This window comes from Staurois parvus, unplaced genomic scaffold (genome assembly GCF_062004578.1).
Source record: "Staurois parvus isolate SC_StPar_1 unplaced genomic scaffold, SC_StPar_1.0 ptg000113l, whole genome shotgun sequence".
Lineage (NCBI taxonomy): Eukaryota > Metazoa > Chordata > Amphibia > Anura > Ranidae > Staurois > Staurois parvus.
The window spans coordinates 617870-643236 of record NW_028317909.1 but is presented as its reverse complement, the minus strand read 5'-3'; the positions used below and the strand labels follow the sequence as shown (position 1 = coordinate 643236).

Sequence of the window (25367 nt, the reverse complement as noted above, 5' to 3'; positions counted from 1 at the left end):
GGTCCCCCATTCCTCTGTGTGGGTGGTGCGGCTGCAGGTATTTGTGCGGGTCCCCCATTCCTCTGTGTGGGTGGTGCGGCTGCAGGTATTTGTGCGGGTCCCCCATTCCTCTGTGTGGGTGGTGCGGCTGCAGGTATTTGTGCGGGTCCCCCATTCTTCTGTGTGGGTGGTGCGGCTGCAGGTATTTGTGCGGTTCCCCATTCCTCTGTGCGGGTGGTGCGGCTGCAGGTATTTGTGCGGTTCCCCATTCCTCTGTGCGGGTGGTGCGGCTGCAGGTATTTGTGCGGGTCCCCCATTCCTCTGTGTGGGTGGTGCGGCTGAAGGTATTTGAGCGGGTCCCCCATTCCTCTGTGTGGGCGGTGAGGCTGCAGGTATTTGTGCCGGTCCCCCATCCCTCTGTGTGGGTGGTGAGGCTGCAGGTATTTGTGCGGGTCCCCCATTCCTCTGTGTGGGTGGTGCGGCTGCAGGTATTTGTGCGGGTCCCCCATTCCTCTGTGTGGGTGGTGCGGCTGAAGGTATTTGTGCGGGTCCCCCATTCCTCTGTGTGGGTGGTGCGGCTGCAGGTATTTGTGCGGGTCCCCCAATCCTCTGTGTGGGTGGTGCGGCTGCAGGTATTTGTGCGGGTCCCCCATTCCTCTGTGTGGGTGGTGCGGCTGCAGGTATTTGTGCCGGTCCCCCATTCCTCTGTGTGGGTGGTGCGGCTGCAGGTATTTGTGCGGGTCCCCCATTCCTCTATGTGGGTGGTGCGGCTGCAGGTATTTGTGTGGGTTCGGCAGCGGCACCACCCGCACAGGTGTGAACTGAGGGTTATAGCTACCAAAACTATGCAATATTAAGACAAATCTAATCCGCCTGGCATTACTAGGGTTGTTGGTCCGATTCCCAACCACGGCACCACCTGCCTGGAGTTTGCATGTTCTCGCTGTGTCTGCGTGGGTTTCCTCTGGGTACTCCGGTTTCCTCCCACACTCCAAAGACATGCTGGTAGGTTAATTGGCTCCTGTCTAAATTGTCCCTAGTATGTGTCTGTATGAATTAGGGACTTTAAGTCGCACGCCCCTTGAGGGTTAGGGACTGATGCGAATGTACAATTTATATGTAAAGTTCTGCGTAAAATGATGGCTCTATATAAGTACCTGTAATAATAATAATCGGATTGTAAGGTGTGTGGCAGGGGCAGACTGACCATTTGGAAACTTGGGCACTGCCCGAGGTCAGTAGGGGGCCCCATGAGATGCCCCTGGTACCTTTTTCATAGGCTTTTTTTGTGTTTGGGCAAGGACACAGGCGCCCCATGATCCCCTATTGCCCGGGGGCCCCATGAGGTGTGTGGTCAGCTTTAGGATCAGATTAAGGTGTGTATGAGAAAAATAAATACAGCCATAGTCTGACTCCTGTGAATTTGTAGACAGATCTCCCAGGACATCTGACTCTTCTGCTCCTCTAAACTCCAGAGATGATCCATGGGACTACATCAGTCCAGGAAAACTTCAGTCTGAGGACCTCCGAAAAGTTTGGTGTGTCCCAGCACAGGGACGGTGAGCCTGCTGTCACCTCTCCATCCTCCCTAACCCCGCACTGCCAGCTGTCCCCATAGTGTGTACAGCCCGCCGATCCCTCCCTATAGACATCTATATACCGCGAGTGTCAGTGCTGGCCGGTGACATGCAGCGCGTGCGGCACACCCTCCTCCTCCTCCTCCTCCCATACACACGGGAGGGCTCCCCCTACTGGCGCCGCACCTCCATCTTATATATAGAAGCTCATCAGCGCTGAGACCTCAAAGAGCAGACAGAGAGAAGTGTGAGCACTGCTCTGGTCTATGTCAGCGCCATCTCAGGAGCCGGGTAAGCCGATGGGGTGCAAAGTCACCTATGTGACACGGGAGGGGGAAACGTGACTCCACCCAGATGTGTCCTATAACCTATTTGTCAGTTTGTGTTGGTGAGGGGGGGGGCACGTTACATAGAACTTCTCCTGTAAATGACTCTGGAGGGGTGACACTCATCGCGGGACCCTTCTCGTAGAGATCACTGATTGAGGATCATTTATTATATGATGTGTGGGCTGGGAACACGTGTGATGAGGAGTCTTATGATGGACAGCTGGGAGTGAAGTGGGAGCACCTCTCCTCCAACTACTGATCACAGGCGGCACACCACCAGGAGAGTCCCACCAACTGGAGGAAAACTTTTGTACAAGTCTGCTAGGATCAGACATTTCATAGGATATTAGTGCTAATATACATATCAATATTTTTTTGTGTTAATATTTACAGGTATATTATTATTATTATACAGAATTTATATAGCGCCAACAGTTTGCTCATCACTCTAAAATATATCTATGTACAGTATTTCTATGCATATATTTATATATCTTTACATATATTTACATATATCTGTGTGTGTATATATATATAAAATGAATATGTGTGTGTGTACTGTCTGTATGTGTGTCAGTATTGCATATATTTGTCCTTTTATTTTATATACTTATAGTATATCTTCTATTTACACCTGACAACTCCTGTCACTATTTTGTGTATTGTGCATATTATAAACCAGATGCAGTACATTGTTATCTATTTATAAACATGTACAAAGTTGCTGATTTTACAATGTAGTTGCAGGATTGTGGCATGTTAGCCTTTGATTCATACAGAAAGTTGTGCCCCCATTTGTGATTTTGGAGGTCTGTTTGTGCATTTGTACGTATGTGTGTTTTTGGGTGTTTTCAAGCTTGAGCTTTTTTTTTTTTTTTTTTTTTTTTGTAGGAAGGTACTAGGAGGAGGAGAGATAAGATGTCACACAAAAAAACACATTATCTTATTGAGGTCTATAGGGGCCAGAAAGAAACTCTCGTACTTTTTCAAGCTTTGAGCATCGAACGTTAAGTTGCAGGTGTGAATGGGCACCATTGAGTACATTGGGAATCTCAATGCTAAACATTGAAGCACTTTTGGAAACGTCCTTCCATTTGATCAGGTGTGAATGGGCACCATTGAGTACATTGGGAATCTCGATTCTGAATGTTGAAGCACTTTGGGAAATGTGCTTCCAATTGATCAGGTGTGAATGGGCACCATTAAATACATTTGGAAATCTCGATTCTGAATGTTGAAGCACTTTGGGAAATGTGCTTCCAATTGGTCAGGTGTGAATGGGCACCATTAAGTACATCGGGAATCTTGATGCTGAATGTTGAAGCACTTTGGGAAACGTGCTTCCAATTGGCCGGGTGTGAATGGGCACCATTAAGTACATCGGGAATCTCGATGTTGAATTTTGAAGCACTTTGGGAAACGTGCTTCTAATTGGTCGGGTTTGAATGGGCACCATTAAGTACATCGGGAATCTCAATGCTGAGCGCTGAAGCACTGTGGGAAACATGCTTCCAATTGGATGGGTGTGAATGAGCACCATTAAGTACATCGGGAATCTCAATGCTGAACATTGAAGCACTTTGGGAAATGTGCTTCCAATTGGTCAGGTGTGCATGGGTACCATTAAGTACATTGGGAATCTCGATGCTGAACGTTGAAGCACTTTGGGAAACGTGCTTCCAATCGGTCAGGTGTTAATGGGGTCTAAAAGTTATCCTTTGCTGGCTAACTTTAGTTATTAAAGATGCACACTTCAAGAAAGCCTTAGACCCCCTCTTTAGACTTTATACAATTATCCGAAGCCTGAAGGAGGGATCTACATTATACTGAATGCTCACATCTTGAATTACCTAACTTAGCCAATAAATCGAGTCTCTTACTCTCAAACTTTCTGCAATATAGCCTCACATACATTGATTTATTAAGGGAGCAAGCATTGGGGTTCATTTACTAAAACTGGAGTGTGCAAAATCTGGTGCAGCTGTGCATGGTAGCCAATCAGCTTCTAACTTCAGCTTGTTCAATTAAGCTTTGACACAAAAGTTTCTATGCAGAGCTGCGCCAGATTTTGCACTCTCCAGTTCAACCTCAGTGTATGTTCACTTTTCAAAGTGAATGTTAGTGAATAAGATGAAGCAATGTTCACTTTGTTTACAGCATAAATAATCATTTAAAAAACATCAGCCCTGCACATCATTAAGTGTTCAATGGTTCACCTTATTCACTGACATTCACTATCCTAGGTGAGCAGCCTTTAGTAAATCAGCCCCCATGAGTCCTTTTATGATAGGTGCAATGATGTAGGACCCAGTGACATGGTAGTGCTATATACAAGCTCTGAGCATGACCTCTGGCCGCTGAGGTTAACTTCCATCATCCTTCAGCCATTTGTTTGCCACCCATTAACTCCTATAGCACTTTTAAATTGCTGCTTAGAAATAAACACTCCCTGGCTTGAACTCTGCAAAATAAATTACAGCACAGATTTAAAAAACACAAAATACCTAACAAATATAAGTGCATGCACCCTTGTGTTGTCACCTCCCAGTTTTCCAGCATTTACATTTTTATTTTTAATCTTCAGGATATTTTCAGAAAATAATGCATATTGTTGTGCAGACACATTTCCTGTTGTAGTGGTTTACTGCTGTGCCTTTGTCTTTTTTTGTGCCCCGACCTGTGAAAGAAAATCAGTTTACATTTAAGGGCAGACAAGACCAGACCATGTCCAGCAAAGTCTGGTGCTTTTGTATGCCTGGCAGGGAAAGTGCAAGGTCCCCCATAGCCTGTTGTACTGGGTTTGGGAAATTCTTGGGCTCAGTAAAAAGTTATGCGTCTCAGTCAAGGTGATTTGTTGTCTGCTTACCTGAAATCTCAGTGCTTTTCGCTGTGTAACTGTACACTTGTTGGCTTAATACATTAGAATTATTACTAGATAATAGAAGGATCAGATCCAGACCTCTGGGAACTTGCACATGCTCTAGAGCAGGAGTCTCCAAACTTTCTAAACAAAGGGCCAGTTTACTGTCTTTCAGACTTTAGGGGGGCCAGACTATGGCCATTGGGAATAGAAATTGTCCTGCGTCATTGGGAGTAAACAATGCATCTTTGGCATTAGGGGAGGAATTGCGCCCTATTCTTGGTGTAAGTTGGAGAAATAGTGTCCCATAGTGTGGGAAGAACAATGCCCCGTTGTTGGTGTCAGTGGGGGGAATAGTGCTCCATGGTTTGTTTCAGGGAGAGAAATAGTGACTGTTGTTAATGTCAGTAGCAGGAATTATTCCTTCTTGTTGGTGTCAGTGGGAGGAATAGTGACTGTTGTTGATGTCAGTAGCAGGAATTATGCCTTCTTGTTGGTGTCAGTGGGAGGAATAGTGACTGTTGTTGTTTTCAGTGGCAGTAATTATTCCTTTTTGTTGGTGTCAGTGAGAGGAATAGTGACTGTTGTTGATCTCAGTAGCAGGAATTATGCCTTCTTGTTGGTGTCAGTGGGAGGAATAGTGCCCTATGGTTTGTTTCAATGAGAGGAATAGTGACTGTTATTGATGTCAGCAGCAGGAATTATGCCTTCTTGTTGGTGTCAGTGGGAGGAATAGTGACTGTTGTTGATGTCAGTAGCAGGAATTATGCCTTCTTGTTGGTGTCAGTGGGAGGAATAGTGCCCTATGGTTTGTTTCAATGAGAGGAATAGTGACTGTTATTGATGTCAGCAGCAGGAATTATGCCTTCTTGTTGGTGTCAGTGGGAGGAACAGTGTCTTGTATAAGTGGGAGAAAAAGTGCCCCAAGGGCTGGATAAGGGCAAGCAAAGGGCTGCATTCAGCCCCCGGGCTGTGCTTTGGAGACCACTGCTCTAGAGTAGTTTAAAAGAGCTGAGTAACAGAAGACAGAAGAGAATGTCTGCCACCAGCACCCCATGGATCTATAACATATAGCTCAGAGCATATATTTATTAAAGCCATCTCATCACAATTAGGGCTCATTCACGCTGGTTTCAGGTTCTACTGCCTCTATGAAAAGTGATTTGTGGCAGAATTGCCTTTTCAGAGCCAGTTCAGAGATGGTTTGCAGGCATTCAGTAGGTGATACTGCTGCCTTCTGAATGCCTTTTTTCGATCCCAAGGGATATTCTACATTGAAATACTGTGCTACAACTGAGTGTTAAACATTTGGCACGTGGTTGCAATGCATTACCATTCCATTTGCTAAACATGACATGCTGAGTTAAAATTTGCCACACTACAAAGCATCTCAGTAGTGGCAATGTAAACAGACCATGTCCCATTATAGGTGGGCAGTAAAAATGTGGATCAAGCTTTAGTTTTTACTGGCCACCCATGTGAACTCAGCTTTAGTGCTAGTGAAATGTTTTGGCGTAGCTCAAGACCCTTTTTTGTCAGGCATTCCTTACCTGATGTAATTGCTTAAATAAATATCTGGACGATATGATATAGAGACATGATGTTCTGGAGACCAGGGGTGGACTGACAACTCATGGGGCCCCCGGGCAATAGGGGATCATGGGGCCCCTGTGTCCTCGCCCACACCCAAACAAGCCTATGAAAAAGCCAATGAAAGGTAACAGGGGCATTTCATGGGGCCCCCTACTGACCCCGGGCCCTCGGGCAGTGCCCGAGTGCTCATATGGTCAGTCCGCCTTTGCTGGAGACATATAGGGGTTTATTTACTAAAGCTGGAGAGTCCAAAATCAGACTCCCTTCTGCATAGAAACCAATCAGCTTCTAACCTCAGCTTGTTCAATGAAGCTTTGGCAATGAAACCTGGAAGCTGATTGGTTTCTATGCAGAAGGGAGTCTGATTTTGGACTCTCCAGCTTTAGTAAATAAACCCCATAATATCTCCTATGTTGATGCCCATTCACCAGATAGTTATTGCTACAACCTTCCCCCTTCCTTACTCCAGGGTCTTCCCAGGAAGAAGTGCGATGGGAATACAACTAGTATGGTAATAAAAGACATGGTGAAGTACTTGTGATAGTTTAGCGCAGATATCAGAGTCATTTAATTGCTCTCCTACAAGGCAGCCAATAATTAAGATTGATGTGCAATGGTGATGATGTGCAAGGCTTTTGGCTAGTGGAATCACAGGTGTTGTGCTGGGATTGCCAATAATATACAAGTCGTCTTTTACTTACAATATAGTCAAGCACTAATGACAATGTCCGGTGTGTAGACCTGAAGTAGATGAGAAGAGTTTTTAAATGGCTCATTGAATCCGCGCACTGCCATGGAAGTTTATGATGTGCTGGAAAAACATTGTTTTAGCAAAACAGTGGAAGCATTCCAGTTGTAGTAGCACAAAGTTGGCATTTGATCAGCTAGGCATCACTTTGTGCCAAAGGTTGCCACCCCATGTGTATTACACAATCCTGGACAAAGGGGTCTCTAAGCATAGACTACATTTGGCATTAACCCCGTCAGACATGATCCTGTTAAAGCAGAATTAAAAAAAAATTCCTTCTTAATCCGATTGGATAATTAAAGTGAACGCAGCTTTAAATGGCTGGTGTAAAAATACAAACTTTACTGCAGTTCCTGAACACCTTAATGAATGACAACACAACTCACTATAGTAAATAGGAGGCCTAGAGAGAACTAATGCAAAGATCTGTAGAAGGATAGCTTTGTAGGCACACACCCAAAGTCTGCTACTTATATCCATCAAGGTATTTCCATGTGATGCCTCTTTTATCCAAAACAATTGTCTCCTGCAATCCACATAACATATCCCTCTTCAATTATTCATTGGAATTGTCCAGGAATATACAATGAAAGGAGGGTGAGAAGTCCTATTCACAAAAGTTTACAAAATAGCTAGGAATTATACCCAAGGTAAGAAGTGTTAGTCTTTCTAATTAGACTTGCTAGTTCTGTAGCCACAAGGATGGGTGTAAGAGACTCTCCATCCACAAAACTAACGTTTGAGTTATGGTGGGATCTGGTTGGATGTGTCATCCATAGGATTTACTAAAGCTGGAACACTCAGAATCTGGTGACGCTGTGCCTGGTAGCCAATCAGCTCGTTCAGTTAAGCTTTGACAATAAAACCTAAAAGCTGATTGGTTTCTATGCAGAACTGAAGCAGATTTTGCACCTCAACCGCCCCCTGTAAATTTGACCTTAAAGTGTTACTAAACCCAAGACCCTGCATTCACTATATCCAGTCTCCCACAGTACACAGAACATGGAAGTGCAATTATTTTAGTAAAACTTTTCTCATCAGCAGAAGTTGTACCTTCTATCAGTGTCCAGCAGAGCACTAGTTAAAGCTTGTAGGAGGAGTTTTCATTCAACTCCGATTGTCCTATGAGGCTGCATAACCCCTGTCTGGGCAGTGCTGATGGGCCCTGTGCTGATCACATGCACTCTCCTTAGAAAAAAAAACAAAACTCTCTAGTAATACACACCAAACTGAGCATGTGCAGTTTGTCCCAAGGCTCTGTTCTATAAGCAGATGGATTGGGGGCAGTAGAAGAAGAGGAGGATCAGAGAAGACAGGATCAAACAGTCTTTTTACACAATGCAGAGGATTAACCCCTTAGGTTCCACGATGAGCATAACAAACATGCTTTAGCGCAAATACAGACTGATATTACTGTTGCGGGTTTAGTAACAATTTAACCCCCTCTTACCTTTTTTTTGTTGGGTGGAGCTGAAAATGTATACTCACCCAGCAGATCCAGTGCTGTCTTGCTGTGAGCTGCTAAAAGCTGCTGTACACCAGATCCTGCGCCACTATCTTTTTTGCTGATGTCATCAGGAAGCTGGCTGTCCCCTGATGATGCTCCACTGTACATGCATGGTGTCTTCTGCACAGCCACAAAGCCTTCTGGGGAGGCATGACTTGTCATTCTCATCTAGGTAAGAAAGGTTTCCCCACCCCTAACAAAAAAAAATGGTTGCAATTTGCTGGAGGGAGGGAGTAGGAGTAAGCTGAAGGAAGTGAGTTAGGGATTGATGTGAATGTACAATATATATGTAAAGCACTGCGTAAATGGACGGCTCTATATAAGTACCTGACGGGCGGACTGACAACTCATGGGGCCCCCAGGCAATAGGGGATCATGGGGCCCCTGTGTCCTTGCCCAAACTCAAAAAAGCCTATGAAAAAGGTACCAGGGGCATCTCATGGGGCCCCCTACTGACCCCGGGCCCTCGGGCAGTGCCCGAGTTTCCAAATGGTCAGTCCGCCCCTGGTACCTGAAATAAATAAGTGGTAAGTGAGTGAAGGTCTTTTTGAAGTGATTGCACTAGGGAAAGCTCCTTGCCATAATCCCCAGTCCTGGTCTTTCTTACCGTGGAGTTTGGGTGTTCCCATTTATCCAAGGCTGTGTCTATTCCCATTATTGCCTTCTTCTAAATAGATCAAAGAAATGTATAAAAAAATATATATTATAAATATTAAAAGTCTGTGCTCAGATTCATTTTTATGAAAGCATGCCAATTTTAGTACGTGTGCCATTATTTATTTTATTTATCTGTAGTGTCTAGACTAATCTAAACTCTCAACTCCTTGCTGATGGAGTTAAAAATGTTTAAACCAGAAGGCTATCTTACTCTTTTTTTTTTTTCCACTGCCAATTACTCAGCAACAGCTCGATACATACAAAGGGTAAAAGCAACGTTAACATTACAAAGTGCAATGTAACACATCACTGTTTTCTACATAAATGGCAGAAGGGTTTGAATGATTGTTTATTTGCTATAATAAAACATCATGTAGCACAAAAAATAGGTATCCACTGGGAAATTCTGCCTGTACAATAAAACGAAACGTGAAGGAGAATAATTAATGTAAAACAGACCTATACTTTGTGTTCCAGAGCAGTTTACAACTTCCTGTGATAGGGTTAATCTGCGTGTCTAGTGCGAGCACCCCAAGCCCGGGGATATGAAGGTACAGCAGGGATCCCAAGATCAGACAGGCGCAGCCAATTTGTACCCTCAAAGGACAGGAAGATTGCTAGAAAATGAGAAAGGAGATGCAGTTTGACTTTAAAAGCTGGAAGGAAAATAACAGGAAAAAAGGAGTGTGAAAGGGGAGAGTCGGGAATGGGAGCTGATGAAGAAAAGGAAAGAAATGAGAGGGAGTGAGAGAGACAGACAGCAGGGGACAGAACAGAGAATAGCTGCTGGGTTTCTATGAGGTGGATGGAATAAAGAGCTCACCAGGGTGCCTTATTACCCCAGTTTCGGGGAGGATCATTTCTAAAGGGCATTTTCTGACATTTCACAAGAGCAAACAGTAAAGAAGTGAGATCAAGAAAAGGCCTGGGAACTGTGTCACAAAATACAGTAACTTTTCTCCTGCTAAAATCTCCTTCTGATTATTTTAAATCATTTAAGTTTTTTCTTTTTTTTTTTTTAACATTTGCTAGAGTAGACATCAAGTAATATGAACTATGCTGTACAGACTTTGCGGGATGAGGACGACTTTGAGGTCCTGATGGGTATGCTGTTATGACATTATTACATGCCCTGCGATGTACCATTACTTAGATCCTTAGAAGCATACAATGCAGGATATGTGTGGGTTGGAACCTTGGGTTTACATCCACAGCAGTGGAAGGGCCAGCTATAAAGCCCTGTCTAGGGAAGGGGGCCACTAGTAGCCACACCCTGTCTGCCTGCTGTAGAAGTGTCCTTGCCTTTACACATGCAAATTGCTGAATAAATTAGTATACTGGACTTGTGTTTTGCCTCAGCCATTGCTAAAGTGAGCCTGTCACCTGCTGAGAGTTATTAAATGGGTAACATTATTATTTAATTATTACAGGTATTTATATAGCACCATCAATTTATATATATGTATATTGTACATTCACATCAGTCCCTAAACTTGAAGGGGCATACAATCCAAGGTCCCTAACTAACATTCATGCATACACATATGAGGGCCGATTTAGACAAGATCCAAATTAACCTACTGGCATGTCTTTGGAGTGTGGGAGGAAACCAGAGTACCCACGCAGGCAAAGGGAGAACATGCAAACTCCAGGCAGTCGGTGCCGTGGTTGGGATTCAAACCAACAACCGTAGGACTGCCAGGCGAAAGTACTAGCCATTTAGCCACTGTGCATTATGAGCAGCAAGGGGCCACAAAACCAGTTCATTGTGCATTCTAATTTTTTTTTCTGCTCCTCTGCACCTTTCACACCTCTTGCCATATTTCTTGGTAATGGACCAATAGTGAGGGCAGGACATTGCATGACTTTATGAGAAGTCAGAATTTACATAATAAATCTCCTTGGATTGTGGGCTCCCAGGGTGCTCAAAGACTTGTTCAAAGGTAGACACAGGCACCCCTAGGTGCTTGTATTTTACGTCTGTTACCAGCACACAACAAACTTATTTTAAAGTGTAAGTTTACTTTTTCACAAAAAAGCAAAAAGGTGAACTCAAGCTAGGTATACAATAGAAGATTTTTTTGTCCAACCCAGTGGGCTGAATTAAAAAAACTGAGAGATCGCTTTATTAACACTAAGTGGCGGCAATCTCCCCCGCTGTGCTATTTTATTCTGACATTGGGACCGCACTGATCAGATGTGGGTCAGATTCTGGTTTACCAGCATGCCCTTTCAACAGAAACCGGCCATGAGACCAGCTTCTGTAGAACAGGCAGCTGTACACACTGGTTGAAAGTCGGCCAGTTCCTGCTGAAGTGAATGATTTCAGTCGATTTTTGGCCTGTAAAAGGCTTAACACCCTATGTCCCCCCCACCCCCAGTCTCCACTGCATTTACCTCTCTGGATGATTAAGTGTCACTGCCAGCACAGCCAGTGCAGGGCTCTGGGAATTTAAAAGCTACTGTCTTCTAACAGGACAGATCAGAGCAACTCTGATTGGTCACATTCTACCACGAGACTGTTCTGACCAATTGGAATTGCTCTGATCCATCTCAACATCCCTAAGGAAAGAAGGGGAAGAAGAGGTCAGCTTTCAGATCCCTACCCACTGCACCAGCTGCGTGGACAGTAACAGCTAATCATCCATTGACATGAGTGCAGCGGTGATTGGGGGGGGGGGGGCATGGAGAGAGTGTAGGGTGTTATTTCAGCTACTAATTTTTTTGTGCTAAAGAACATTATCTGTTTTTTATTTTCTCTCAACCTAATACCCCTGGCTGATTGGTCTTTGGAACAGTTGCATTGGAATTTTTTGAATGACTGATATGGTTACCCTTGTGATGTCATTGCACTGTTTAAGAACTGTCATCGTGGCGCAGCTGTCAGATGGCGGGAGTCAGCGTAGAGAGCGAAGTGGGGTTTTTTGGGGGGGTTTTTTGAGTCTGCAGTGGGGATTGACGTTGGAACTACTTCGAGGAACATTTTTTTAATTTTTGTTTTTAATAGAGGACTTGTCCAAGGCTGTCTACTGTCATTTTTTACACTACAGGTTTTTTTTGTGAATGGGTAGCGGAACCATGTACCCTATACTCGTTCACATGGGGGCGGGCAGGATCTGGGGGACACCTTATTAAAGGGAGCTTACAGATTCTGATAAGCCCCCCACCCACAGACCCCCACAACCACCTGCCACAGTGAGGAAGAGGCCTTTGTCCCAATCAACATGGAGACAAGATGCTTTGGGGGGGGGAGCCGCCTTGCCCAAAGCACCCCTCATGTTGAGGGCATGTAGCCTGGTAAGGTTCAGGAGGGAGGGGTCTAGATGGTCTTGTTAGGTGGTGAACACAAACCTAAATTGCCTCCCAACTGCTGACTTTACGATCTTAGGTTGCATACAAATAGGACAGTACAGGCTGTTAAATATTGGTTTATTTTTAAGCAGCTACTGTGCCGCCTCTTGGATGTGTCCATGGTCAATGGCTTCATGTGACCACTTGAGCTTTTTCCATCTGCTCCTTTTAAAAATAATGGGAGCAGTTGGCAAGCACTTAGTAGGCAGTTTTACATAGGTATTTACATCAATGTTTTTCCCATTTCCATATCATTGCCAGTTTTCTAAACCTTTTGCCATTTTTTTGGAATGCTTATTTGATGCATTTGACTATTCTCTAAATGTTTGGCAACCACTTCACATGGGATGGCCACTTTAGTGTCATCTTGGAGTGTTCCATGGCTGTTATAATCAACTGGGCTCACTCCAGCAGCATCCATTCACAATAATGGAAGCCTTTAGCAAGTGGTTAGAAGGAGGTACTGTAGCTGACTATTTCCTTATTATTTTCTGTTTATTTTGCCATAATTTGACATTTTCTGATACATTCTGACTGCTTTCTAGCAGCTCACCAAATGCCAAAAACAAACCCTGCAAAACACAATGGTTTTCTTATGCACTGTAATGTACACACTACATTATTAAAACTCCATTCTTGCGATATGTAAAATAAATTTGTAATGCATTTTTCCTGAATATTTTTTGATACCTCAAAATATCTGTAAATTTTGACTTACTGTTGTTTTGTACATACTCTACTGTGCGGACGTTAATGAAATGCATGTATATCACAGGGTGTTGTGTTAAGTACTATGCTTGTTTAGCAAAGGTTGTACAGCCTTGACTTAGAAGACATTAAAAGAGTGATCATAACCCCCCCCCCCCCCCTGACTGTAAGTAAACAAATTACAAAACCATTTTACCTAAATTACTTTCTGTCCCTGCAGGGATAAAGTCCCAATATCCTTTGTGATTCCGAGGAAGACTGTAATCCGACAATACAATAAACCCCATTTAATCTAATTTGGATAAACCTGTTTATCTGGACTTCTTTTGAAGGTAAATCACACAACTTGGATCATACTTACCTGTTTCACTCAGATCAGCTTTCTATTGTCCAGAAAACTAATCATAATCCCTGCCTCATTGTCCAAAAGCACAGGGGAGTTGGGTTACAAGGGAACCTGGTAACCTGCTGCAAAGCCTTACTATTGTCAGTATTGGCAGATGTGAAGAAGTAATTAATACTGAGTGTAACTGTATTTAATCTTGTTTTGTATGCAGGTGTTTTTTTAAAGGTGAACATACACACAAGATAAAAGTTGAAACAAACTATTTGCACACATTTTACCGCCTGAATGTCTGCGACAAAAAAGGTTTTCTCAAATGCTAAAAATTGACTAACAGCTTTCTAAACTGTTCATTCTTTTGGATGTGAGTTTGGGATTGTGTTTGTGTGAATTCTGGCTGATGACAAATGACTTTTCACATAAACGCAGTGCATTCTGAGATTAGATTTTAAAACAACATAGGACTCAAGTTGCAAGAGCTATCATCCAGACCGATAGTCACCCAGAACATGGCAGCTGAATGATAGGCTTATTGTAAATAAAAAGAAAAAAAGATTTGACTGCATATGCCCTGCGGTTATCCTCCAAATGGGGAGTTCCTGCTGGATCTTTGTGAGCATGTAAGGAATGGGCTTATGTCTCATTTCCCATCTAGGGACAACATGAAGATTGCAGGCAGGTAAAACCAGGCACTTAGGTTGCACATAGACAGTTGTCGCAAGAGCGACAGCTCCAGTATGATCATTCTGTAGAATAATTGTGACATGAGTATGCTTGATTATTTCAGCCAAGATTACATGTTTATGTATGGAGCACACATCTGTGGGTTTGATCAAGTATAGGAGAGAAGTGTTTGAGACGATACAGAATTTTCTGTACCTTCAGACCTAAACAGATGCCCTGTCTGACTAAGTTTGGGGTCCCTTTGAGATTAATAAAGTATTCTGATTCTAAAGCTTTCTCACCAAAGGTTCAGTTGACTGGCCTACAAGAAGGGAGGCTGGACTGTGACCAGTCGGAGTAGAAAATGCCCTGGCATCAGTGTTCAGGTTGAGAAAAAATTCCCAAGGTTGGTGATCAGTGGAAGTAAAAAGTGCCCCAGGGTTGGTGAGCAATTAGTCCAAAAAATGATCTAGCACCTGTGGTAAGTGCAAGAAGGAATAGTGCTCCATCATTGGTGTCAGTGGAAGGAATAGTACTCCATTTTTGCTGTCATTGGGAGAATTAGTGTCCCATCATCGATGTCAGTGAGGGAAATAGTGCCCCATTGTTATTGTCAATGGGAGGAAAAGTGCCCCAATATTAGTGTCAATGGGAGGAATAGTGCCCCATCATTATTGTCAGCTGGAAAGAATGGTGCCCTTTTGTTAGTGTCAGTGGATAAAATAGTGGCCTATCGTTGGTGTCATTGGAAGGAATTGTTTCCCATTGTTGGTGTAACTGGGAGGAATAGTGTCCAATCATTGGTGTCAGTGAGAAGAACAGTGCTCTGTTGTTGGTGTCAGTGGGGGAATAGTGCCCATTGTTGGTGTCTGCCGAAGTAATAGTGTCCCAATGTTGGTGTCAGTGGGAAGAATAGTGCCCATTGTTGGTGTTAGTGGAATAGAGTTTGCCCCATTATTATTGTCATAGGGAGGAATAGTGCCCATTATTGGAGTCATTGGAAGGAATTGTGCTCCCGCTTGTATCAGTGGGAGGAAAAGCACCCTTTCCTTGGTGTCAGTGGGAGGAATGTTGCTCTTTTACCTCTGTCAGTGGGAGTAATAGTGCTCATTGTTGGTGTCAGTGGAAGGAAGAGCACCCCAATGATTAGTGTCAGAGTGGGAGAAGTGCCCAAAGAGTCAAATAAAGACAAGCAAAGAGCTACATCCTGTGAGCCTTAGTTTAGGGACCAGTATTCTACCCAGTGATGCAGCAAACCTAAAAATGCTTGATAACCATGAGAACAAAAATAGAATTCTGCATATTCTAACTATTGAATATTGAAGATTTTCATAAAAACACAACAGGCATTCATTCATACTGACCCTATTTTTTTAATTTGATTGTGATTGACAACATTGGGAGCCAATGGCTCCCAATGCTGTCTATAAACCAATAAGGAGGGAGAGAGCAAAAAGACAGTTTGAATTGAGATCTGGCTCAAGCAAGCATCCGGGGTGGGGGGTTAAGTTGCATGCAGAAGGCTTTTTAAATTAATTAATAGAATGCGTTATGGTAAAACAACTTATAACCACTGTAAGGCTCTATTTAGAAACATTTCCTGCAACGTGAAGTGCCTACAGTTCCCTAACACTAGGCTCAAGCACTGTGCTTTTTGCTTTATTGTCTTTCTGACTTTTAACATCTGATTAGATGGTGAAGGTATTAGTATAACTTTCCTGCCTTGGAGACACTGAAAAAAGTCACACTAAGCTGACAGCAGCTTAGTGACTTCAGGAGGCTGAGCTAGACAGGACCCCTGACAGTGCAGGCACAGGAGAAGCCGCTAGGTTTGCCACTCTTACCTATTATATACAGATTTATCAGCAGGCAGTGTGCTAGGTAAAGGACTTTGAAAGGTGGTGTGAAATGGGTGTTGTTGCTTTTAAGGATGCTGAATGAAATATTCAATCCAAACATTTCCATTTGTTACTTCTTGTCCAAAACGTTTTATAAATTCCACAAAAAGGTCAAGTCACCCAAATGTTATTTCCATTTTTTGGCAATGAAAAGCACAGGTGAGGACAGGAAGAGTGTGTCATTGCTAGAGAGATGGAACTGGAAAATATCTGGTGCCATTGAGTGATTCTTCCCTTTTCACCAAAGAAAAAGTTGGCAGAGTTGCATGATGGCCTCTGCATTCAATATTAACGGATCAACTCATGTTATTCCATTTGGGACTTCTTTTGTAAAATATTACTCCTTTATAGGTGTTTTGGCTATTTTGGCCAGTTTTAAAAGAGAGGTTAAGTTATTTTTAAGGTCATTGGGAAGCCTTGTTTCACTTTTTTCAGTTGCTCTTTTGGATAAGAAGGATAGTGGAAAGTTTGTAACTGTTGTCACAATTTGTCTAGGCTTTTCCTGTAGTCTTTTGTATCTTTGATGCAATGTAATCACCTAACATAAACAAAGTTCTCTAATTAGAAGAATCCTCTTTCATGGACTTAATAGATAATTGTGTGCATGTTAGGTCAGGGAGGGCCTCTCTTTCTATTGTGTAGAGAGAAGTGATGCTGATGTAAATCCCTGTCTCGCCTAATCTGTCACATTTCACATTCCATATCCTCTTTTATGCCCTAATTTGCTGGACACATACAACTAGGTATTGGTTAGTGGCCAACCTAAGATCTGAGGATACAGCAAAGAGGTAACGTTTTTAATGTCACATCACAATGGAAGCCAGAAACTGAATGTTTTCACACATCCCCCAGTGAAAAATAAAATAATACTGTTAATGTGCAAATTGCTGCTTTTATAGATGCAGTAATTTAACGCCATGAACACTTAAACAAATATACAAAGCTATAGTCAGGTGTGTAGATCAGTATATAGTAGTCATGCACAATCCATTAAATGCAATTCATGGAGCAATAGGTGATAATGAGGCTTAGAAGCAGCCATTATTGCATGCTAACATTTTCCAGCATGTGTGAAAATCTCTGCAGACACTCAGCTAGGCAAGGTAAAGTATAACCGTACATGGGTAGGATTTCATTCTTACAAAAATGCTAAGGAATATTTCGCCACAACATGCAATAGTACCATCAGTGGCTTGACAAATTTAGTTAGAAAGACCCTGAAATTTTTTTTTAGAGTGACATGTCAATGGTTTAAACTTTAACGCTTTATTTTGGGGTGCACAGAAGTGATGGAATGTTTGCCTTGGACCCTACTAAATATACAGTAAAGCAAATGAATGTTTGTGATAGAACCAAAAGTTATACTTCTGGATAAAACTTTACCTAGCACATGTACATTTGAATTACAAATGCAATTTTTCCTGAAAAGAAACCACATTTCCAGTTAGAATTTTGTTTGCTCAGATAAGAAACAAGAATAATATTCCATCCTATGCCTTCGTTACATTGCCCCCACTAAACAACTGAATAATCATTTTGAAAACAACCATTTTTGAATGACATTCTAAAGCCAACCATACATGGGTCAAAATTCATCAGGAACCAGCCAGATTTCGAATCATATATGGGCTAGCAGGTTATATACAAATTGATCTATCAAACAATGGTTGGATGAAAAAAAAAAGGAATCATGAATGGCCTGCCTAGCTGTGTATGGCTAGCTTTAGTTGCATTGCATTTGTCTATAGCAGGGGTCTACAAACTATGGCCCTCCAGCTGTTGAAGTACTACAAGTCCCATCATGCCTCTGCCTCTGGGGGTCTTTCTTGTGGCTGTCAGAGTTTTGCAAGGCCTCATGGGACTTGCAGTTCCTCAACACCTGGAAAGCCATAGTTTGAAGAGTATATGGCCACCAGCTGGGCAGATGTGTTTAAATCACAAGACCTAAAGCAGGTATTCTCATGTTTGAGGATGTTTCTCCATCCTTCATTCTCTTGGGGTCTTTTGCCCATTTTTGAACACACATAAGGGTCGATTTACTAAAACTGGAGAGTGTAAAATCTGGTTCAACTATGCATGGTAGCCAATCAGCTTCTAACTTCAGCTCGTCCAATTAAGCTTAGACAAAAAAAAACTGGAAGCTGATTGGTTTCTGTGCACAGCTGCACCAGATTTTGCATTCTCTGGTTGGCTCCCTCTGCTGTCAATCACAGCCAGTGAGCCAATGAGAAGAGAGAATGGGTGGGACTAAGCTGTGGCTCCATGTGTGAACGGATACATGGAGCAGCGGGTGTCCCCATAGCAAGTTGCTTGCTGTCGGGGCACCTGACAGGAGGGAGGGGCCAGGAGCGCCAGCAAGGGACCCAAGAAGAGGAGGATCTGGGCTGCTCTGTGAAAAACCACTACACAGATCTGGTCAGTATGACATATTTGTAATTTTTAGAAAAAGAATATAAGCCTTTAATATCACTTTAAGCATCTCTTGCAGATAGCAAACCATGTTAACCGCTTCCCCGCCGCCCTATAGCAGATATACTGCTACAGGTCTGCAGGGGTACGCAAAATCACACACACACACACATACATATATATATATGATTTTGCATTTCCGGGTAGGGGGCATGTGTACCCGCGCCGCCATTGCGGCCGCGGCTGTCAACCACTGGGTCCCAGCCATCTCCGACGGGAGAGAGGACTGCTTTGTTTACTAACAGTCCTCCTCCCTGTCGGCTTGGGCACACTGCTCTGAATGGCTGTGCACAGCACACAGTGAAGAAAAAAAATCCCATGACACAACCCTTTAATCACCCCTCATGTTAACCCTTTCCTGCCCAGTTGCATTAGTACAGTGTCAGTGCTTTTATTTAGTACTGATCACTGTATTGGTGTCACTGGGGATGTCAGTGACACCAAGTCAGTTCCCCCCAGTGTCAGAATGCCTGCCACAGTCCCGCTATAAGTCGCTAATCGCCGCCATTATTAGTAAAGGAAAAAAAGAATTCCAGTATCTATCCCGCCAATTGTAAACGCTATAACTTTCACGTAAACCAATTAATTTACACGTATTGGGATTTTCTTTAGCAAAGACATGTAGCAGGATACATTTTGCCTAAATTTAAGACAAAACTTAATTTTTAAAATTTTTTTTACTGGACATATTTAATAGCAAAAAGTCAAAAATATATAAAATATATAAAAATATAGCAAAAAATAAAAACTGCACAGGCAATCAAAAACCAACAAAAGAAAGATCAATTTATGGGGAAAAAAAGGATGTAAATTTATTTTGGGTGCAGCGTTGCATGACCGCGCAATTGTCAGTTAAAGTAGTGCAGCGTCTTAACACAAAAAATGGCCTGGTCAGGAAGGGGGGTAAATCCTCTGGAGGGCAAAAGCGTGCCAGTGAACACATTTCGGTTTTGAAAGTGCTTATTAATGCATGCAGAGATTTTTCAGCATGTTTTAAAATCCATTTTCTATATAAACAAACTATGAGTGGATTTGGGCTGTTGATCATCTAATCTGGTGACAGTGGTGGATCTGGTGATTGGAGTAAAGGACCTTAATTCTCAACACTTGTTTTTCATCTATCTAAGGTCACCCTTATTAGCCTTTATCATTAATAAAAATCTTTAGTCCAGTAAAGATTTTTAGCATATACTTATTTTATTGGATATAAGAGTATCTGATATTTGTGCTGATCACACTTCAGGATTACCGATGGCTAACAGAAAACAAGCCCACTGCCACTGAGAAAAGGTATATCAGGTCATTGTCATTGCCAGCTAAGTGATGACTGAACGTCTCTTGACACATAAGGGCAAGGGAGATATTTCCCAATTATTACATGTATGGTGGCTCCTCCTTAATCGCACTTGCTCTGTTTGTCACATGTGTTTCTTGTTAGGGGGAGGGAGCTGAACTGATGCACATGTGTCTAAGGGTCATTTAGTCATCAAAGGGCACGTGTAAAAAGAAAAGCAGATCTTGGGTCATTTTAGGCTGATTTCCTGTTGCTTATTTAAGAGAAGCTACGTGTTCATGTAATACCAACTCGAAATGAGCATTGATGAAAAGTATGAAGCATAGCATTGTATTCATGAACCTAATCTGGCTATCCGGTACTGCATGTCCATTCTTTAATGACACAATGCAGGATAGATTTTTAATGGAGTTCTGGATAAGTATTTAGACTCTTGATTGGGTGACCCCCCCTCTTGGAAGTAGATGTTTAGAAAAAAAAATTCTACTGCATATGTAGGGCTTACTTTTTCATTGATGTTCCTTAGAAGTTCAGTGAACAAAATACCGTTCTGTATCATTCTGTATTATTTAACGTGATTGGTTGGCAAAGTTTTAGGAAATCCTCCTTCTGCAGAGACAGCTGTACATTGTTAAATGTGAACTAACCATGTCATGTTTCCAGTTTTAATGCACTGAAAACCTGGTGCTGTCCATCTCCAATAACGGCATAATCACTTACTGAACTAAAATAAGATTTCATACTAATCTGCAAACAAATAAAAACCTACACCACTGTATTAGCACACATTCCAGAAAATTACATATATACTAACATATAGAGCTAAAATACTAAAGGAGCAGAGAATGCTTGCATGTTAAAGTGGACTAAGCCTGGTACACACGATGAGAATATAAGACGAACGATCGTTCGTATTATTTAGCATTCTAGTCTCATATTGAAAATGAAGAGGTTACTAAAGTTACAAAAATTCTTGTACAACAGAAGACAAATTTGGAAGCGATGTAATGTATTGTTATGTATTCTTTCTTTTATGAGCATACGTGGTCTTACTGTTCTGTTTTTTTTGAATGGACGAATACTGTACTGATTAAACAAAATTGTACGAGCTGGAATTGTATGCAAAAAAAATTGTGTTCGTCCCTTTTAATAATTTCGGATGAAAGTTGTGTACTAACAATCAGATTATTGTATGATCGCTTCAAAAGCTGTATTTTCTGTCAGATTTTCTGATCATCTTTACTAGGCATCAAACTCACTTCACTCATCCAATTAAGACAAATCCCTGGAACATGATTGGGTATTTCTAAGTAAATGCAGTTTCAGTTCACCAAGTGTGCCTTCTCTACTCTTTTGGTAAACCAACCCCATAGTGTGCAGTTCCTGCCAACCCGCTTTCATGTTTCCAGAGGGTAGGAATTATATAGCACACATGAGATATCCCTGAGCAGTTCCTTATGTGCCTGATATACTCTTTATACAGAACAGCTTCCTGTAAAATGCTGCACATAATCTACCGGCAGGGGCAACTGTAAATTCCTGGGGTGGACAGGAGGTGCTGGAGGGTTACTGCTTTTCACATTGTTGGTACCGTTTGATCTCAGCAAAGAGCCTCTTGTGTGTATGTAAGCATCTCTAAAAGATGGCATCTGTCTGTTTTTACATGCCTACACATATATCCCCGTCTTTTCTTACCAGTGGTAATCGTAAAAATTATTTTTTTTTTAGTCATCATCTGCAATGAAAAAAAACCTGGCCAACATAAATCTAATATAAGAAAATATTTTAAAAAATCATGATGAAGTCACTCTTATCTCGTTAGTACCAGTGCTGTATATTTATGCAATGATGTTTATTTACTACCATGTTGACCTCAATTTGAATGGAATTTATTCCCACCACCCTCCAAGAATTGCTTTGACATACAGCAGGTCACTAATTAGGTAAAAGATGTTACTTTTGAGTCTGCCGGTGTTAAGATTTTTTAATTCACAATTTAATGCGTAGTTCATGGTGAGCATTGCCATTTAGAAAAATTATTTCCGGCATCCAGACACAGAGCAGCGTCAGGAGCTCCCACTTCTGTTACAAGGCAGGACGTTTTAATAGAAGACACCAAAGATGCTTATGTCTCAGTTTTAGAAGCAGCAGCATTAATATAAAAATACATGTTACATTTATTTTTAGAATGCTATATTTATTTTTAGCATCTGCAATGTAAAAGGCCATGCTATTAGTTGTAATTTCTGAACACCCAAAGAGCCATAGTTTGGTGTGACCGCACGAATGCCCCTGTAGCACAGGAGGGGGACCCCCAAAGAGGAAGATCAGGGCTGCTTCGTGCAAAACCATTACACAGACCAAATAAAAATAATGTTGTTATTTTTAATTCGCAACTTTAGTTCATTTCATTATAACAAATTATAACAAAGGTACCATGATCATTAACAAAAACCATAATAAATGGGTATGATAGAAAAAGAAAAGACCAATACATTTTCAGACTGGCCAACTGACAAGCCTGTTGAGGAGATATAAACTTATCAAGTGTAGGGTATGGTTTCCATCTTTGATTTCTCAGCAGTTTGATCGATTTGATTACTTTTAATGGTTGATGGCATACACATGTTGATTATGTATGGCCACTATAACATCTGTTTGCCTCTAGTAAATAAGTCACACTTGGCATATTTTCTAGTTCTTACTGTGAAAGGTTTGGAGTCTTTTAAATATTCTACAGGCTATGATAGATGATTGGTATTGTAAGTTATGTGTTTTACAAACCATTTCATGCACAAATTTTACCATACACGCACACCGACACACACATCCCATTTGTACTGGGATAAGTGTTTTTTTGTTTTTACTGGATTGTCATTATGTTGTTTGTGCATTGCTTTCCTGTTATTGCCCTGTTTTGTCTTTTTTGAAGTGCTGTTGTAGCTGTTGAGTGACTGCGATTTAATTCTATTGTCAGAGACCTGTTGTGGCCAGGATGTTAGAGACCTGTCTTTAGGGGATTAAGTAAACTATGCAGAAAGATGGACAGGCTAAATCATGTCTGTATAAACGTCAGCTTGGTAGCTGCTGATTCCTTCCTTCAACTGTCAAAGCATGCTGGAACTTGTAGTGTCATATCGGTTGGAAAGCTGGAACTCATTTCTAGAATGTAGCAAATTAGATGATATCTGTATGTTTTTCCTTTTATAATGTTTTGCTTTGTTTTGTGCAGGCTGTGTCCTACTGACTCTTTGCATCAATGAATGCTGCAGAGTACACCGCCGCTATGGATTATTCGGAGAGCATCAACTCCAGTGATCTAAACAACAGCTGCCTTTCTGGAGACTGCATTACCCTGGAGTCCTTATCATGCCCCAACACTTTAAACAAGAGTGCTCTGTTATATACGCTTGCCATTGTCTACATCTTCATCTTTGTTATGGGACTTCTGGCCAATTCTGTTGTAATTTGGCTCAATATTCAGTCCAAGACCACTGGCTATGAGACTCACCTTTACATTTTTAATTTGGCTGTGGCTGACCTCTGTGTCCTTCTAACTCTACCAGTCTGGGTAGTGTCATTAGTACAACATAACCAATGGCCAATGGGTGAGATGACCTGCAAGATAACTCACCTGATCTTTAGTATTAATCTTTACAGCAGCATTTTCTTCCTCACATGTATGAGCGTTGATCGCTACTTGTCGGTGTCAATGCGTGGAGCTGTTGGTAAACGCAGAAGGAAGATAATACGCCGAATGGTTTGTGTTCTTGTCTGGCTTGTTGCCTTTGTAGTCTCCCTTCCAGACACCTACTATTTAAAAACTGTATCTTCCCCAGTCACCAATGAAACATACTGTCGTTCCATGTATCCAGAGGAATCTGTCAAAGAGTGGCTACTGGGAATGGAAATTCTTTCCATTGTGCTGGGATTTGTCATTCCTTTTCCAGTTATTGCAGTCTTCTACTGTATGTTGGCTTGGACTCTGTCATCTTCCTCCTCTTCTGCCTTAACTTCAGCCGGAGACCAAGAGAGAAGAATTAGTGGAAGGCTAATAGTTTCTTATGTTGTCGTATTTATGGTTTGTTGGTTGCCATACCATGTTATGGTATTGCTGGATGTCTTGTCCTTCCTCCAGGTCCTGCCATTCACCTGCACATTTGATAACTTCCTGTATGCTGGACTTCACATTACGCAATGTTACTCACTCCTGCATTGCTGCATCAATCCAATCTTGTACAGTTTCATCCACAGGAACTACCGCTATGAGATCATGAAGGCCTTTATATTCCGCTACTCTTCTAAGACTGGGCTTACCAAGCTAATTGACTCTTCTAAGGTCTCTGAAGCAGAATATTCTACTGTAGACCAAATCCCCAAGTGAGACATAAAGAAGATTTATCTGTCTAGTTCCTTCCCTTACTACAACACAGACTGAGGTCGCAGAGACCAAAGTGGCTCATTCACATTCCTGCCAGGGCTGGCAGAAGCGAGAAGAGTCCCTTGCCCATGACTACAGCTTAATTAATATAGCTGGCAGTTCACCAGGATACACTTCTATCACCAAGAGAGCATCAAGCTAACTAAAAAGAATGGAGCAATAATGACTGTGACTTGGGAATTCCTTGTCAATTTCAAAACGCCTGCCACTGAACTGTTCTGTGAATAGGTATATAATGGCGTTAAAGAGCACTGACATGTGATCCTGTCTTCCTTGCCTTACTTATTAAAAAATGCACTGCATATATATAAGTTAATAACCATAAAATGGTGTAACATCTCAGTAACACCCCATATTTTCCCCTGTGTCTACAAGACACAACTCTTCTGTAAAAATAAGGCCTAAAGCCAACTATTTCATAACTGGCAACCTCCCAGCAAATGAGGTATATAAAACCCACAGGGTAAACCGAGCCCAAACTTGTCATGTCAGCCACTGCTTTTGTATATATGTAAAATGTTTTCTGTAAAGCACGTATATATATATTTTTTCTATAGCTTATTGTATTTAAAAGCCATTTTAACTGGCGGGTCTTTGTATTTGAAATTCAAATAGACATTTATATATATCTATATATGTATTATCTATATTTCTAAATTGTTTATGTTATTTGACAGCTGGAAATATACCTTTTTTTTATATTTTACTTTGGTGGTTTGGCTAGTACACAAAAGCTCTTTTAACCATTAAAGCTTTATACAAACCTCAAGTATCGAAGTGTCGTGATTGAAAGGGTGAGAAGCAAGAGTGGGAGTGTTAAACAGAACTGGCCTCTTTGGGACAAGACATTCTTCAGGCCAACGGGCAGTGGTTCAGCTGGAGTGTCTGGGAAAAAGACAAATGAGATTGTCATTTAGAGAATAGTTAGCAGGAAGATGTTTAAACAGTAG

The 25367-nt window shown here is 41.8% G+C and overlaps 1 protein-coding gene across 2 annotated transcripts; it reads left to right on the top strand.

The window, feature by feature from the left end:
* The first annotated feature begins 1738 nt into the window (after window positions 1-1738).
* Window positions 1739-25186, top strand: ACKR3 (atypical chemokine receptor 3). 2 transcript variants are annotated; one of them, XM_089671665.1, is made up of 3 exons: window positions 1739-1847; window positions 13530-13641; window positions 23209-25186. In XM_089671665.1, exon 3 carries the CDS (start codon window positions 23236-23238, stop codon window positions 24358-24360), a length of 1125 nt encoding a protein of 374 aa, XP_089527791.1. In that variant the 5' UTR covers window positions 1739-1847; window positions 13530-13641; window positions 23209-23235; the 3' UTR covers window positions 24361-25186. The 2 variants fall into 2 exon arrangements, with proteins under 2 accessions (XP_089527791.1, XP_089527790.1); XM_089671664.1 differs by lacking the exon at window positions 13530-13641 and having other exon boundaries at window positions 1772-1847.
* The last annotated feature ends 181 nt before the right edge of the window (window positions 25187-25367 follow it).

Excerpts from the sequence above, each read along its gene's own strand:
- ACKR3 (XM_089671665.1), top strand. The coding sequence starts at position 23,236 with ATGAATGCTGCAGAGTACACCGCCGCTATGGATTATTCGGAGAGCATC.